At 39.7% G+C, this 18516-nt stretch overlaps 1 protein-coding gene across 1 annotated transcript; it reads right to left on the bottom strand.

Moving 5' to 3' along the window:
* Positions 1 to 345: 345 nt before the first annotated feature.
* Positions 346 to 17396, bottom strand: aco2 (aconitase 2, mitochondrial). The gene is made up of 17 exons (XM_038296772.1): positions 17264 to 17396; positions 12597 to 12739; positions 12167 to 12425; positions 11203 to 11295; positions 10962 to 11120; positions 10707 to 10857; positions 10525 to 10629; positions 9713 to 9804; positions 7359 to 7464; positions 7106 to 7263; positions 6954 to 7027; positions 4388 to 4499; positions 4027 to 4305; positions 3759 to 3950; positions 3521 to 3653; positions 1741 to 1862; positions 346 to 1649 (listed from the first exon to the last, which is right to left on the bottom strand). Exons 1-17 carry the CDS (start codon positions 17297 to 17299, stop codon positions 1515 to 1517), a joined length of 2349 nt encoding a protein of 782 aa, XP_038152700.1. The 5' UTR covers positions 17300 to 17396; the 3' UTR covers positions 346 to 1514.
* Positions 17397 to 18516: the final 1120 nt, after the last annotated feature.

The raw sequence follows: 18516 nt of genomic DNA, 5'->3' as shown, positions 1-18516 counted from the left end.
TTCATAAAGATATAAAAAATTGTTTAATAATTTGGTAATTGCATCATAAATAGGTTTTTACTTTGCTTATTGTTTTATGGGACTGTTTAATTGGTATTTTGCCAAAACCAGGTCATTCACTGGTTGGATTTTTTTTTTAGTTTCAAACTGATTTCCTACTCTGTGTGGGTGCAGGACTAAACGACATGGAATTAAATTCGACTGAATGATGACCGACAGCCAAACAATATACCCAAGTAGAAAAAAAAAAAAATCTAAATTAAGTTTTAAAGCTTTTAAGAGAAAAAAAACAGGCACCAAGGCCAATGTACTTGCTTTCTAAAGGATAAAAAATAAACATCTCCATGTTTTGAACCATAATGATTTTTAATACTGTTTAACAAACAGCCACAATACTACCTGCATATATGATATCAGTTCATTTTTATTTTACAATCTCTTAAAATTTCTGTAATACAGAAACGATCATTTGGGAGCGAAGGCAAAACTGCACACAGAATCAGACACTTTACATGGAGTGGTTAAAAGGAAGAGATTTCATCTGGCTGGCAGAAAAATATCTGTGGACAAAGATCCAACAATCTGTTCCTGATCTAAGTGACCCCATCCTTTCTCCTGATTTAAATGATTTAAGTTTTCTTTTTATAAACAAAGGCCCAGAAAATGAACAGTTTTATGGGTTTTTTAAAATTATACGTCCCTAATAAACCAGTTTAGTTTTTGTAGGACCAGAAAAAAAACAAAACCTGCACATAAAGAACCCTGAAAAATACATGTTTGCCCTGTTAGTGAAATGATGAAGGTCTGGAAGTGCTCTGAGAAAAAAAACATGGATAAATACAAAACAGCAGAAACAACAACATGCTGCACAACGTGCTGCTTGACCTCATTAGAAGTGATTGTGAGATAGGAGGATGGGACGTCGTATTAAACTGAACATATCTGAACGTGAAGTAATGCAGCTCTGTGGTGAAACCGTCTAAGACATTAATATAAAAATTTACCCAATGGTGTCGCTCTGTTAGACACACTGTAATATTGTGTAAATACAACAGGTCTGCTTGCTGCACCCTCTGCAGTACCTCATTTGAACCACCAGGGGGCAAGTTTTAAGCGTGTGAGAAAATGTGAGTATTTACCTGTGACTAACAGAGGGACAAGATGACCCTAAAGCAGCTGACCAACATTGTACAGACTGGTTTAAACATACTGATGGTATCCAGGGATACGGCTCTAGAACTGGTTCTCTGTGCTCTATGGTAACATGGTGGCCAAACATTTTTAAAAATAGGCTTAATGTTGATGAAAGAGGAGTAAGAAATTTAACTGATCAGGTTCCAATGTTCCATCGACAACATTAGCTAGAAGCTGAAAAGTATTCCTACTTTCCTTATTATTTAAACTTCAGTCAAAACTGCAAGCTAATCCTGGTGATGAAACCCTGAATGACCTTCTGTTTCCTCCCAATCTGTACCACCCTGATTCCTCTTCTGGTTCCTCCCCCCCATCCAGGCTCAGTGCTGCATCTCCTTCATCCTGTTGAGGGCTGAGCCCGCCTGAAACCACTCGATCTGGGTCTGGTTGAAGCTGTGGTTGAGCGTCAGGGTCTCCTGGCTGTCGTCGCTGTGCTTTACCACTGCAGTCAGGGGCTGAGGACAATGAGAAGGGAGAAAAGACCCTCAGCGGAGATGTTTTTGTTTTCTTATGAACAGCTAAAGCATATCAGGAATAAGTTCTTACCTTTCCTGGAGCAAAAGTCTTCAGTCCTTTGATGGAAATCTTGTCATCTGGGCGGATCTTGTCGTAGTCTGACGGGTTGCTGAAGGTGAGCGGAAGCAGGCCCTGCTTCTTCAGGTTTGTTTCTGCGATACAGGAGAAATTTTTAGTTAAAAGCTCAAATTGTTTCAATTTCAAACATATTTACTTCTGCTTCTCCCCTTTTAGGCGTTATTCCAAGGACTGCTACTTCAGCTGTTCCTTTTTCCTTCACAGAAGAGGATCTTTCCAGGAAGGGATGGTTGACTGACAGATTTCTGCCACTAACGTCATCCTCTCGCTCGCTCTTGGTTTTTATTCAGTGTTTCTACGTTTACATATTTTTAATTCAAGAACTCTGCCACTGACTTTTACCTTCAGTTCGGAGCTACATATCACTAATACCAAAAACCAACCAACAGTGTTTCTTCCCTCAGACTGACTATTAAACCCAGAAACATTGTGGTCTTTTGCACCATTACAACCTATTCCTCTGTAAATTACAAAAAACAAAAGTTTGCATACCATTTTTTTTTACCATAAAATTTTGACATACAGTAGTTGCTGTCTGTACTGCTGATCATGATGTAAGCCATTTAAAACCTATTGTGTTGCATTTGCCCTTTGGGATTTCTTTTTCCATAGAAGGCACTGAAAGGCCGGTGATCCAAAGCCCCTGACAGAAGATCGTCTCCGACACTGAGCTCAGCTTTAGAGGTTTGATTCTGTTGAAAAGGGAGGGGTTCTTTTCCACAGTTGTCCCATTCTTGCTGAGAAGGAACGATCGTATGGAGCTAAAATGGGGCCAAAATGTTAAGGTTTTTTTTTTGTTTTTTTCTAAAATACACACATCCATATTATGTGTGTGTATATCCATCTATATCTATAAGGCCTAAGAACATGATTTGAAAAACAAACAAAAAAATTTAAACTGATAAATCTGGAGACTGAAAAAAAGAAAAGAAAAAGTTTTTGGAAACAAAAAACATTAATATAAAAAAAAAGGATTTGGGAAAAAAAAATACTGAAAAATTACTTGGAAACTGAAAACAAATATCTAAGGCTGAAAAAGAAATTTGAAACAAAAAAAATTTAGTTTTTTTGTTTTAAAATAACTAAAAATGATTTAAACTACTGCGGCTGCTGAAGTGGGTTCAGCTGTTCTGCTTCGCAAATGTGCAACGTAGACTGACTACGCAAATTTGTCAACATCATGAATTTGTGTCATGAGAGACATAAACGGCTTATTTTTTTCCAACCAATCACACCGTTTATGCCTCAAAGACTTTTCTAATTGTGACGACTAAAGAATGAAACGGCAGAGAATATTATATATCCGGGGGACTGAGCCGTCAGTCATCTTAACCATTTTATCTTAACCAACCATTTTAACCATTTTTTTTTGTAAAATCCATTTTGTAGTTTCACTTTTCCCTGTTTCAAATCTTTTTTTTTAAGTTTCTAAAAAAAAATTAAATTTCTAACTTTTTTTTTTAAATAACCTTTTTTTTTTTAGTTCAATAAAATGTTTTCAAACAAACTTTATTGCCCAAATGTAGCCCCATAGAGCTGCAGCTTGTTGGATATTCTAATTTATATAAAATTTAATGTATTTGATGGGATCCCCTGAATTTATGCAGATGATCGTCTCATAAACTGATTAAAATGTTTTTTACAAAACTGGGAAACTTTAAAAAAATAAACCTGAACTGGCCATGTTTAAAGAGAGGTTAGCAACATAAGTTGAGCGGCTGCGCTGTCATACCGTGGATTCTGGCAAAGCTCTTGACAATAATGGCTCTTCCACCCAGATGCCTTGGCTCCAGAGCGGCGTGCTCTCTGCTGGAGCCCTCGCCGTAGTTATCATCTCCGACCACCACCCATGACACGCCGTTGGCCTGCGCGATAAAAGCAACGTCAGGTCGACCGGGAAGTCAACATTTTATTGTTAATGAAGGAAGATTCAGGAGAAGGTAGAGATTCGGTTTTGGATGAACTCTGACCTTGTAGTGCCGCGCCACATCCGGGACGCCGCCGTACTCTCCCGTCAGATGGTTCTTGATCTTGTTGACGGCATCGTTCTCACTGTTTACGGCACCGATCAGCATGTTGTTGGAGATGTTGTCCAGGTGGCCACGGAACTTCAGCCAGGGTCCGGCGGCGCTGATGTGGTCTGTGGTGCATTTTCCCTTCACCTGCAGACACACCTGGGAGTTAGACTCAGACAGCAGCAGCTGGGAGGAGATTGCTGATCTCTAGGAGGGGGCCCACCTTGATGAGGACCACCATGTCCTCCAGGTCTTTTCCACTCCACTTGTCAAAAGGCTCCAGCAGCTGCAGGCGGTTGCTCTGAGGACTGACGTCCACCTTGAGGCTGCTGCCGTCACTGGGAGGATGCTGGTAGGTGTCCTGGCCCGGGTCAAAGTCCCTGGATGGTAATTCGTCTCCGGTTGGGGGCACCAGCTTGAACTTCTCTCCGTTGGACGCTGTGAGGTAATCCGTCTCTGGGTTGAAGTCTAAAGTCCCAGCAATGGCGAGGGCAGTGACGATCTGAGGGGGGCGGAAGTAGAAGGACCTCAGCTGCAAAGCGTGACCCTGTGTGTCCTGGTTTAAGGGACGGGCCTGGGTTTACCTCAGGAGACGTGACGAAGGCGTGAGTCGCAGGGTTGGCATCATTCCTGGCAGTGAAGTTCCTGTTGAAGGACGTAACGATGGTGTTCTTCTCTCCCTTTTTCACATCGCGCCTAAAAATAAAAAATATGTAGAGATAATCAACGCAGATCGACGTAAAGTGGAGCTGTTCCAACAGTAATTAGGAGACAAGCAGACTTCTAACGGGATCCTGTGTGAACGAGCAGCAGAGCGTTCTAGAATCACATGGTACTGCTGATGCGGCCGAAAGACTTTCTGAACATTACTTTTTTTATTTTGATCCAGATTCTGGAGCGGATTTACGTCTGGACTTTGACTGTGCCATCCTAAGACTGATTCTTTGTGATGTAAATGTAGCTCCTTTTCTTATCGAGCAGCGTTCCCATTAGGGGTGTAAATCACACCCATCATGGCGATTCGATTAAGTATCGATTATCTGACCCAACGATTCGATTATTTTCGATACTCAAGAATATCTTTTGTTTCCTCCACCCCGTCTGTCTTGCCTACTTCTTCGTTCACCTCAGCTATCTCCACCATGTCTGTCTTGCCTACTGTTTATGCGACTGTGTGTGTGCATGCGGAAAGAGGGTAGTGGCTAAAGGAAGCGAGGTAGGAGGGCAAAATAGGTTTAGCGCCACCGCAGCACTGGAGTCAGAATTACGTCCAGGAGCAAATGGATAAAAATAGACCAGAGGGGGAAAAAAAAGCTTCAATCGATACTCTTGCAGACGTGTCGATGCATCAGATCGTCGGCTGTTGGATCGATGCATCGAGACAAAGCGATTATTCTTTACACCCCTAGTTCCCATCCTTGCCAGTATCCCACAGCATGATGCTGCCACCATGTCCCCAGAAATGGTGCTTTGCATGTAGGCAGCAGAGACCAGAGAGGACCTTCTTAAACATGATGCCCCATTTACATTCTGGCATGTTGCAAACTGTAAGCTTAACTTTTTATCGTTTTGAAACTGTTGGATGCAGCGTTTTTTCTCCTTCTAGAGATTATGTGGTGATGCTTCACGCCACCCAGTAATAAAGGGAACTTTAGAGGGAACCTCCAAACGCTGTTTTCCTCACTTCTTATTTCTGCTAAGTCCAGCATTAAGTCACAGTTGGTCCGTTATCCTTCCACTTCATGTAATAAATACAGCTACAGCAATTATTTAATAACCTAAACTTCTTCTAACCTTTCTCTCTGACCCCTCTGATAGGTTCCTCCTTCTATAAGATGCCCACTGTTTGCAGTCTTTACATCAGAGAATATAAAAGGCTTCCAGAGGTGTTAAAGGAAAAGTCTGCTCAGGTCATATTCAGAATTCAAACTTCTGAAAGTCCTTTAAATATGAAACTATAACATCCTGTTCAATAAATGGTCAGTGTTTTTAATTCAGAGTAATTTTCATGTGAATGTGTTTTACTGGAGGCATCCATGTTTGTCAAAGAACACTACTGCCACCTACTGGTTTGTGACGTCACGGTGCGGTATCTGCTGTTGATCATGTCCCAGTGCTGTATCTGGTGTTTGTCACAACTAGGGGTGTGCAAAATAATCGTGATGATGATGCATCGTGATTCTAATTTTCGTGATCTACTGCATCGATTCTTGATGCCAAGAATCGATTATTAATTTAAAAAAATGAATAAATAAAATTGCATGAATGGTTGGCGAACATCAGCCAAAAACAAGTGTAATACAACTTCCAGTCCAGTAGATGTCGCTGCAAATGTGTTGACGCACGCTGCCTTGTGTCACAAGCATTCCCGGCCGTGGGATACTGTGCCGAGTCATTCAAAAACAAAACATGGAGGAGAAAATATTGCAATGCATCGCAATAATTCAAGTATCGTGATGCATCGTGATAGAATCGCATCGTGGCCTGTGAATCGTGATTCGAATCGAATCGTGACTTCTTTGGCAATACCCACCCCTAGTCACAACGCGCTATTATCCAAGTCATCTTGAAAACATTCTTCTTCCAAATGTTGGCTACATATTACGGGTTTTTTCTCTGGCCAGAAGTTTGATGGCAAATCCTCCCTCTTCAAGTTGGCGATCCAACGACCAACCCGTCCGTGGAGGATCAGGAATCAGAAAGGTGAAATAACTCTTTTTCACTTTTCCCCGATGTATTCCAGCATCCAGCTGCCATGCACGTTGGCATTGTCAGTTTCACTATAGCTCTGGTGAATTTCAATGGTGAAGTCCTCTGGAAAACTTCAATAATTGTTGTTGATTGCAGATGTGTCTAGTAGTTCCCATTGATTTAGCTTGTAAAGCGGGGAGAATGGCGCTAGGCTTACCGCACCGTGACGTCACTGCTGGAAGATGGCAGGAGGGAGGGGTTACTATATTTGGGCAAAAATGGCCGCTCCCAGACTCAGTGATCGCAACAAAAAATATTGTTTTTATTCTTTTACTGATTAACACTAAAATCATTAAATTACTGCGTACATATTAGTTTCAGGTAATGATAATGACCCATTGATTATTCCTTGCTGAACGGACTTTTCCTTTAATACTGAATGATTGATGGTGAGGCTACCTGTCCCACTGGCCAATGCAGGGTCCACATGCGTTGGCAAGGACCACCCCGCCGACATCACTGAGGATCTTTGACTGAAGAAGAAAACAGAATTAATTTGAGCCCATCGGGGCAGAAAGCTGAGCTACGTTCAGGTCTAAGCCATCATTTACATATCCATCTCTTTCGATGGTGGCACGGATCTGCTCTGAGCCAGGGGTGACGGTGAACTGGGCTTTGCACTTCAGGCCTTTGTCCAGAGCCTGTTTGGCCAGCGAAGCGGCGCGGCCCATGTCCTCGTAGCTGGAGTTGGTGCAGCTGCCGATCAGACCTTTAAAAGTGAGGGGAAACATTTTTTTTTTTACTCAAGGCACATTAAACCGCCCATAAATCAACAGAAGCATTTTATCATCAAGCAGTCCTCACCAACTTTGACCTCCAACGGCCAGCCATTCTTCTTGGCCACAGCGCCTACCTCAGACACGGGGTGTGCCAGGTCAGGGGTGAACGGTCCATTAATGTGGGGCCTGAGCTGGAAAAAACAAAACACAAGTTTACGGTCTTCTCTCTCCATCCAGTTCATAGTTTCCTCTTGTAAACCGGTCTGAACCAGTAAGAGTCGTTAGTGTTTGACTGCGTCCACAGTGCCAGACTTCTAACACATCTAACTGGATGAGCTGAACTGCTTCAGATTATTCATGTTTTTAAGAGTCATCCACAATAAAGCATCTACAAATATATTCTAATCATGACTAGGGGGAGTATTAGCATGGGTGGTGCGACCTGATATGCGTCACGATACTCAGAATACAATATTAGGTTCTTTTTGTGTGTCTGCTTCTGTTCTGCTGGAGGTTTCTTCCTGTTAAAGCTGCAGTCTTTTACATTGAGGAGAGAGCAGACTTCGACTGAAAATTTGAAGAAAAACAGGCTTCACGCCACTCCCCCACCCTCTCTGCTTCACTCATGCCTCACCTCCAAGCTCCACCCCTCTCACAGTATCTGCGCGGCTACCGCATGCGACCAGAAGCGTCCAAGCAGTGTACGCAGCAGCTCTTCCATTGACATCTTCTTTTTTGAAGTCTTTGCTGTGTAAGCAGTTGTCGGCAGGGGCAGTAAGGGCAGTTTCTCTTTCGCTGGTGGCTGTCGCTCCGCCATGACTTCCACGCACGTCCTCCTGACTGCGGCTGCGGCAGGTTCAGCGGTGAGAGGAAGGGGGCGGGATTCAGCATGTGTGAGCTGTGATTGACACTCCATCAGACGCTCCTCTGGCTGTGATTGGTTGTTTTGTCTCGTCCCGAAATATTCTTTCCAGATTGAAATACAGGCAGTATGCGGGACCAATTGAAGCAGTTTTTTTCACAGGTTACATATCACATGTACTGCTGTCTGGGCATAGGGACAGTTTTAGCCAATATGACAAAAAAGTGATTTTTAAAAACTTACAGACTTCAGCTTTAAAAGGGAGTTTTTCCTCTCCACTGTCGCTACAAGCATGCTTAGTGTGAGGGATTGTATTTGAGTCCATGAGTCGATGCGACCAACTGGTTTTCCTTAGAAAGAAAACTTTAAATCAATTTGACTGAATGATCTGGTAAATTGTACAAGTACCTTGAGATGACGTGTTGTGAATTGGTGCTATAGAAATAAACTGAATTGAAACTGAATTGATATTATCATGATATTGCAATATCACTATATATTGCAATGTTTTCCCCAGCTATCAACATTAAACCTCTAGATAAAAAAAGCAAGTGCTGTAAATGTTCATCAGAAGATATGGATTATTTGGTAATTTTGGTATCCATGTTTTTTGGGGTTTAAGTCAGTCCACATCTTCCACTGTGACAGCCTCAACTGCAGAAACTGCCGCACAGCTCCACAGCACCATCTGTCAGAGTGGAGGTGCAGACGTGACACAATTTCCCTCATTTTTAATCTATATTAAGAACTTAAAAGATTGATGTAATATCGGGCAGCTGAAAATCACAATTTATCGGCAAATCGATTTTGTCCCACACACTCCTAACCATGATTATCACTTTACAGCAGAAACTTCCCCAGAGGCGTGAAAAAACCCTTCAAGGTTAAACTTTTGTCAGAGATCCTATTTTGTTCCATTACTTTAGCAAAAATTTTTGTAAATGGAAAGACATGCAATCCAGAAACAAAACTCAAATATCTCTCAACAGAAAAAAAGATTTTTGAGAATAACCTTGCTGTTTTTTTAGATTTAACCTTAATTTCTCAATTTTTCAAAAAATATATTTCATTATCAAATTTTATTTTCCTAAACTTAATTTTTCTAATTTGTTTTACAGATTTTATTATAATTTTTTTATTGGTCTTGTTCAGATACATTTTTACAAATTCCTGTCTTTTAAAATTAATTTCACAGATCTCGTTCTTTCCAGTTCCAGCCTATTGCAATCGCTCGCTCTTGATCAATAAAAACGTTGCCACTAACATTCAGCAGACGTGAAGAGAATGGGATCCAGAAAAAGCAACTTGGAAAGAATTAGGTTTTTATCCTTAATCTGAAGAAGAGAAATTTGCAAAAATTTAAAAATATAAAAACTTAAAAACTAAAAATAATTATTTTTTAAAAACAGCAACATTACTAAAAATCTTTTTCTGATATAGTTTTTCATGTTTTGTTTCTAGATTGCATCCCCTTATAAAACATCTTTTTTGCAACAAAAATGGAACAAAGTTAACTCCATAGAGGCATAAACACAACCAGCATCTACTTATATGGCTGTAAATGAATTCAGACCAACCTCACTTAAATTTAGCTCAATGATCTGGTCGTACTCGCAGCCTTCATCTGGTACCAACAAGTCCTTGTATTCATCCGCCACCGCAGCAATCTCTGAAGGAAAACACAAAAGAAAAAAAGTCTTTAAATATGCCTACCTTTATGCTGACTTGTTCTGTGTGGATATCAGAGGTGTAAAAAAGTACAAATACTTTGTTACCATATTAAATAGAAATATGGGCTACCTATACTTTACTGAAGTAATTCTATTTTAGACTACTATTTACTTCTACTCCTTAAATTTTTAAAAATAGACTTGTTAGTTTTGTTTTATTTAAGCTCATTTTCATTATGGCCTGTTGGTATTTAATGAAAATAAAAACCTTCAAAATTATTAGTTTCATCCAGACAATTAATTTCCTTGTGGTTGGACTCGGTGCTGCCCCCACTTGTTGTTCACCACATACCAAAATAAATAGTTTTCCAAGATGATGCAAAGTTAAATGTGACACTGTTACCATTACTTATAAAACTAAGAAAATTAAGTATAAGGAAGTTATCATCAGGAATTTACGAAAAATTTTCCTTTAAAAGGGGTAGAGCAGTAAATTTTCTGTCCTTAACATTTTTAACATTTGCATTACTTTTATTTTTATACTTTGTTTTAAAAAAAAAAAAGTAATTTTACAGTTTTGCTTGAATAAAAAGCTTGATTTGATCCTCTAACTTCTACAAAAGTGTTTTTAAACGGTTTGATTTAAACTTCTACTTGAGTTATAAACATTATTACTTTTGACACCTCTGGTAGATATGAATATATTCCTGTGATCGCACCTCCACGGCCAGTCTTCTCCAGGTAGGTCCTCATGCGGTGATTATAAGGAAACACGGACGTTGTTGCTCCAATTTCTGCACCCATGTTGCAAATGGTGGCCATTCCTAAAAGACGGCGCAATTAATTAAACAATTTGGTCGAAGTGTTTCTGAGCGACTGTAACTCTTTATTTAATGCTAACCAGTGCAGGAAATGGAGTCAACTCCTGGCCCGTGATACTCAACGATGGCCCCGGTGCCTCCTTTCACCGTCAGGATGCCCGCCACCTTCAAGATGACGTCTTTTGGAGACGTCCAGCCAGACAGGGTGCCGGTCAGTCGCACGCCAATCACCTTCGAGGATTAAAAACAGTGACTGGTGTCAAAAATCTAAACAAGAAGCGTCTAAAGGAACAAAAGAGGGAACAGATGCACATCTTTTAAAATGAACTGCTAACCTTTGGACATTTGAGCTCCCAGGGAATTCCAGCCATTACGTCGACTGCGTCGGCTCCGCCCACTCCAATGCAGATGGCACCGAGCCCACCGCCGTTTGGTGTGTGAGAATCTGTGCCAATAAGCATCACTCCTGGGTAGGCATAATTCTCCAGGATGATCTGCAAAGAAGAAAAACGGGAGTGTTTGTATTAACATAGAGCCGCGTCTGCCATATTTAGACCAGATCCTGTTCCTATCTACCTGATGGATGATTCCAGAGCCAGGTTTCCAAAAACCCACTCCGTATTTGGCTCCAGCACTGGACAGGAAGTTGTAGACCTCTTCGTTTACTTCCTATGAGAATGAAAAGATCTGTGGTTTAACTTTTAATATGGATAAAGGAAAACATGCAAGTCCTTAAGAAGGCAGTAACCCCGCTGACCCAGTGTTAGTCACAATCACCAGACCAAGACCAGAGTGTATGGAGACTAAGACCAGACCAAGTCTAGCTCCCCTCACCTCATGTCACAAAAAAATATCGAACATGATCAAAAATCCTTATTAAATCAATCTGAAAGATCCACATTCCCATAAAAACTTTAAGAAAATTAACAGTCCCAGCTGAAATTAACGTAGCTTTCTAGATTTAACTCTTAACTCAAGTTTTTAATCAAATATTGGAACAATTTTTAATCAAATATTAGAATAATTTGTTCCTAAAAGTTTTGATTTTTAACTATTTTTCTAAATCACAATGAAAATCAGCATCAGAAATGATGAGTGAGTTTCTTGTTGGAGGGATTTCTCTGATTTATAAGGCACAAAGAATAAAAATCCATTATATTTTTGCATGATATCTGCATAAAAGAAAAATAATTATTTAAGCAAATATATTTAATATTTAGCCTGCTTTGGACCTGGCATATGAGACAGAGAGAAACCCATTAATACCCGGTCTATAACGCCGCCCTGACGCCCACCTTTGGTAAGCTCTGATCTGCTCAACCAACAGAACAGCCACAGGCATCATTGAATGCCTGATTAATGCTGTCGTTACACTAGAAGGTGAAGCTTCTACATCTAATCCAATTTTTCTAAATCAGTCTCTGTCCCCACATCATGAGGCTCCCACCACCATGCTTCAGCCAGGGATGATTTATTTAGAATGATATGGACACACAGCAGGTAACATTTCTAATACCAGACATCTATAAGGCCGCCTCACCTTTGCCCTGGCCAAATCCTTCACCCCCCCGATCTGGGCCTCGATCAGGTGATCGCAGTGGATGGTGGACGGCACGGCCACCTTTGGCAGGCCGCTGCTGATGAACTGCAGCATGGCCATCTGAGCCGTGGCGTCCTGCATGGCCACGCGGTCCGGACGCAGCCGCAGGTAGGTGCGGCCGCGGTCGATCTCCTGGTGGTGGGGGTCATCCAGGTGGCAGTAAACGATCTTCTCTGACAGAGTGAGAGGACGGTTGAGCCTGCAGACAGAGAGAACTTTGTTACTTTGTTTTACTGACGGGAGGAGATTCCAGCTGGAAAGATGATAACTGTGCTAAAGGTCACGCAAAAAAAAAACTTTCAAAGAGCTACGTCTGCTGGAGGAAACCCAGACGTGAGCAAATAGAAGCCAGATTAAAGAGGGCACTGACCTTTTCCGGACTATTTCTACGTTGCTCTGGAGCTTCTCGTAGTTGATGAAGGAGGTGGGCTCAAAGCGGCTCATGGCCACCTTGGCCTTGGCTCGGTAAGCGGCCGACACATGCAGGCGCCGGGCACCATGACCCAGGGCCAACTGGACACACACAAGACAGAACATAATCTCTCCTCATTAGTGGGAAATAAAATGAGCAATGGAGATTGAAATCTTTCTATATAATCTGAATTTTTATCTAAATTTATTGATACTTAAGATATTTTTTCACATGATAACATATTCATATAGTAAACTAATTTAACCAGTTCTTGTCTTCTAATTAACATTCTAATTCTAATATTAATCACTTCAGAAAAACTAAACCAAGCCTTTACATGTTGTCCTGTAGGACAGCGTTCCATGAAATGCCAAATTTATCCTCACCTGTCATCTAAACAAAATGCCAGGAAAGTAAGATTTAGGTTTTTCTCAGCATAAACTTTTTATACACAGACGACACGGCAGTCTGGAAATTGATAATTAAAAAAGGGACTTCTTGATGTAATTTCATGCATAGAGGCAGGACTTCACCAGATATATTAAAACTAGGGCTGCAACTAACAATTATTTAGCAATTCTCATAATCAGAGAGCCAAAGGTTCCTTAAAGAAGATTTTTAACAGAATCAAAACAGGTAAAACTCTAACTTTTCCACTTGAGGAGTTCTGGATGGAGCATATTGACAGAGGATTTTTTTTTATATATCTTAAATGCAAAACATTTTATTTTATTTTTTTACAATTTTGGTATAATTCCTGCTCTAAGTGGGTCGTTCTGGCAGCTAAAGGCATGTTTTACAGTCTCTATACTCAAGTTAATGATTAATCTATTACTAAATCAGTTGCCATTCATTTCAATAATCAATTAACCCATTTATTGTTTCAGCTCTATTTAAAACACTCAAACACTCGTTTATTAAAAAAAAAACAAAAAAAACAATAACTATAAAAATAAAACTTAGACTGCATGGATTTCTGCTTCTTCCCTTCTCTATGGAGAAGAAGGATATAACCCGTCTCACTGCTGAGGTTTAAAGAAAGCCTGGTTTTATTGCTGGGTTGGTTCTGGTGACCCAATCTCCCTCTAAACAAGAGTCTACAGCAGGTCTGAAACAATTAATCGGATTAAACGTGATTTGTCGATTACTGCAATAACTAATTTAGTAATTGATTAATCATTAAGTGGAGTATAGAGACTAAAACATGCCTTTAGCTGACAGAGCGACCCACTTAGAGCAGGAATTATATGAAAATTGTAAAAAAGTATATATAGGGCTGCAGCTGACAATTATTCTGCAAATTGATTAATTATATGATTATTAATTGGATAACAGAAGGTTCCTTAATGAATATATTTTTACGAAATTAAACCAGGTGAAACTAAAACTCTTCCAACTCATGGAGTTCTGGATAGAACTGATTGAAAAAGTTTTTTTCACTCCACTTAAAGATTACTCGATTATAAATCAGTTGCCGATCATTTCAATATTGAATAATGTAATTAATGGTTTCAGCCCTAATAAAATATTTAGCATTTTAAATTAAAACAACTTTCATCTTTCAATCTGCTCTACCCAGAACTCCTAAAGTGGAAAATAATAAGTTTCACATGGTTTAATTCTATTAAAAAAATCCACTTTAAGGAGCCTTTTGCTAACTGATTATTAATCGTAAAACACAATTGACAGATTAATCCATCAGCAAAATAGGTTATTGGGTTGAGCTCAGTTTGTTGACCAATCCAGCGCATGAATCTGTCGTTCAGACCAAGTATTTGTACTTTTCCCTTCAAACTGGTAGCCTTTCTAGTAATGACCTTTAATAGAAGCTCCTGTTTGCTCAACAGGTTTTCATTCAGCAGCATTTCCACTGATTGTTTAAAGCAAAACATGTTTATAACATAACAAATCTGGATTCCAATCTCATCACTGCTGATCTAATTATCTGGGTCAAAAATCTGTGTGTGTAAATTATCAGTGTATAAAAATCACTTTTTTATATCAAACTTGTGATGTTAAATACCTTTACAATCTTACCCTGATTTGTTTACATACAGCTGATTGTTGCTTCTTATGTATGGGGTAAGGTCAATAACTTCGCAGGCATCTGAATTTGTAAATGAGAGTCAATAAATGGGAATAAATGAAAGATATTTGTCCCTGGTTTTCAGTTCATAAATATATTTGACACCTAAGGCCGTAACTAATGATTATTTTGCTCATTGATTAATCTGTTGATAATTTAAAAAAAATTTTACACACTTAAACCTGTGGAAACTAAAACTTTGCACTTGAGAAGTTCTGTATAGATCAGATTGTAGTAGAGAAGTATAATTTTTTTTATCTTAAATGCAAAATATTTATATATTTTTATTTTTACCATTTAGCTGACAATTATTTTGATAAAACGATTATTCCAGTGAGTAGTTTCAGCTCTAATGACATCAAATGTTTTATCTGATAACACAAGTTTAGAAGTCATGATGGCGAAAACATACAATAGATTTTAGTTTTGCTGAAACTTGGTTTTTTAAACACATATGCCGTTTCTCAATATGTGTAATTGTGCGTTATCATGTTCTCGTGTACTCGTGAAACATCATCAGCTTCAGCCCTTGTACTGTTCCAATTAACAAGAACAGCAGGCCGAGAACGGACAAAGTTCCCGGCTGTTGTTCTCGCCCCTCTCTCTTTACCCAGCATGCATCAGGGCAGACTTGTCCGTTTTTGAGATTGACAGCTGTCCCAGCATGCATCGCAGAAGCAGCTTCCAGGTTATTGCTCACAGAGCTCAGAGTATTAAGTTAAAAGTTCTCCTTTCTGTTGCTCAATAAAAGTAGATTTTAAGATCATTTGAGGCGAGAACACTATATGGCCCATTTACCAATTTAGTGTGTAATAAAAAAAAAAAATATTCCGAAGTTGAGAGGACCGCGGCAACCAGCGGACCTCTGAGGGTAACAGCAGAGCCAAGCCGGTCTGTAACGGCCTCTCTCTGCATAGCCGTGTGTGAAGGACTGCTGGCTCTGATGGAGAGTTTTTTGTTGTATTTGGCAAAATGTTCATTTAAATTGTGTTTATCTGACTGGGTCCACTAAATGAAAAAAAGTAATAATGTATTATTATTTAGCGACTAATAATAACAGGAGGTGAAATTCAGCTCCAGGCGAGCTGAGCGTGTGGTGATGTCATCAGTACGCTTCTGTTCCATTTGACCCATATTTATGCTCCTGTTCTCCCCGAGTCCAGAATTTCCTGTGTTCTTCTCAAGAAACATACTTGGCGAGGACATGAGTTCGTATTCATGTTCTTGTAAATTGAGAAACGGACATAACCTTCAATCTATGGGCGTTTCTCAATATGCGTTCTTGAGCGTTCTTGTGTGCTCGTGTACTCGTGACACGTCATCAGCCTCAGCCCGAGTACCGTTCTAATTCTCGAGAACGCCAGATCGAGAATGTGTTTTAAGCTTTAGAAATTAAAAATATTGTTTTCAAAATGTTTTGTGTAGGGAATAAATAGTTTTGACTGTTAAAGAAATGCCAAAGAACGTTGCATGTGATGACGTCACGAGTATGCTTCTGTTCCAATACACATACGTGCTTGCGTGCTCGCGTTCTCGTCAAGTCCGATCTTCCTGCGTTCTCGCCAAGAACGGACTTGACGAGAACGCGAGTACGTACTCGCGTTCTCGTGAATTGAGAAACGCCCTATGGTTCAGTTTTAATCATTTTCTCCTTCTTGCTTTAAGGCGGTTTTCTATTAACTTTCATTGTCATTGCACCACCTGCTGGTGAGGAGGGTAACAGCAGGTTAACGTTTGATCCCTGCTGCACTTTAGGGAACAGAAATGTTAATTTACCATCTGGAAAGCTGTACTAAATGAAATGTTGAAAACGAAACAACAAAAGTTGTTTAGGTCTAACTCTTTATCAGGAGTTATAGATTTATACTTTCACATTTGTGATTGACAGTCAAATTTGTGATTCATGCTTATTCAAAAATCTGTGACGCCTAATTGTGTTTTTACAAAATTATAACTTTAAAAGCTTGTATCCATATTTATACTAATGTTTTCACAGGTGATGTATGAGGTGACAATGGAGAAATTGATATCTTGAATTTTTTCATTTTTATATTTATAGTTTTACTACATTTAAACCTACAGAAACGAACACATACTTTGTTTTTACTCTGTATGTCTGTCAGATTAACAGCAGCATGCTCTGGGTGTTTTCTGCCTCATTTCTAACATGAATCAGTGTTTAGAGGAGCCCAGGCAGCTCTAACCTTGTTGATAACCTTGCTAATCGCAGCCAGACTCCAGCGCCAGAACCAAACCTAGCATAGCGGTTTGAAGCCTGCGCGTGCCTTCCATAACATCTTCTCATAAAAAGCCACCAGCGGTGGTTTTCAGGGTCAGATTGGAGCAGACTTCTCTTGCTAAATACGCTCAGAGTGGATTCGGACACGATGACCTGAGCGGCTTCTCCGCTCTCAGCGTCGCTTCTCTGACCTCCAGCGGGCTAACTACCACCTTCCAGCGGATCCAGCCGCTCAGAGAAACCCCCCGAGCCGGTCCGTTGCCGGCTGGAGGGTCTAAGCGGTGCTCTAAAGCCTCTTACCTGGAGCCGGGACACAGTCAGACAGTAGGTTGCCATTTTGTTCACTGACAAAGATGTGAGGGTCGTAGGTGACGTCACGCGATTGTAAAGCCTGGTTCTTCTTCTGTGGTTTGAAGCAGCTCGTGTTTCATTGTTCCGCCACCCACTGGAGCAAATCCACAATGAATATTTATGTTCTTTTAAGTTTATATCATTTTTTAATAAAAAATAAATAAATAAATAAAAAAAAAGCAAACGTTTCAAAGTAAACCAGAGGATTCAAGTTACTTTACTTCTGTTCCTTTTTTCGGTATCTGCACTTTACTAGAGTATTTTTTTACCATATTTGAACACTAGTACCTTTACTTTCTATGCCTTACTTTGCTAAAACTATCTCATTATTTATATACATATTGATAACAAGGCATGAAAGCTGCCACAAAACAGGGAAAAACACAGAGAGAAGCTGCCCAGTTGGAGCCTTTTATATATATAAAAAAATAAAGTCGTAAGGAAACATCATAGATGTTAGATCAGATTCTAAGAGGCAAGATATTCCCCATCTATTTCCCCTTTGTTAAATGTTAAATTTGCATTTTGATTTTGATTCAACTACTTACCCCATGCCCTGCAATAGACTGGGGGCCTGTCCAGGGTGAACCCTGCCTCTCACCCATAGACAGCTGGAGATAGGCACCAGCACCCCTAATGGATCGTGGATGGATGGATGGATGGATGGATGGATGGATGGATAGATGGATGGATGGATGGATAGATGGATGGATGGAATAGTCAGAATATTTCTTAATGTTCTTTCTACCAACATGGTATGCAAACTGGACTGTTAATAATTAAGTTTTTAAAAGTGATTTTGTACGATTCAGAGCCCAAAATTCAGTTTACATTTTTACTTAAAAATAATGTCAAACATCTGGTAACTAACTAGGCACTATTGTTGCTTATTTCTACACAGGTATTTATAATTTTACTTATGTAGAACGTGTGAGTACTTTTGACACCTCAGACACCTTTTTATTTGCTTCCTTTAAAATCGGAAGTTTACATACGTTTCATCATTATTAGGTGGAATTGCCTTTAAAAATATTTTTTCAGAATTTAAGAATAAGACATTTTGTATACACAGAATGTTTACAAAACAAAATTTCATTTAGTACAGCTTAATGAACATTTCTATTCCACAAAGTGCAGCAGTGATCAAATGTAAACAGTGTGGGAGAAAAAAAACACAGTGCAAAAAAACGCATTGATATGGA

Source organism: Cyprinodon tularosa, unplaced genomic scaffold, assembly GCF_016077235.1.
Source record: "Cyprinodon tularosa strain WSP-4 unplaced genomic scaffold, ASM1607723v1 ctg377, whole genome shotgun sequence".
Lineage (NCBI taxonomy): Eukaryota > Metazoa > Chordata > Actinopteri > Cyprinodontiformes > Cyprinodontidae > Cyprinodon > Cyprinodon tularosa.
The sequence above is the reverse complement of the archived record's forward strand: the minus strand, read 5'-3'. Positions and strand labels throughout refer to the sequence as shown.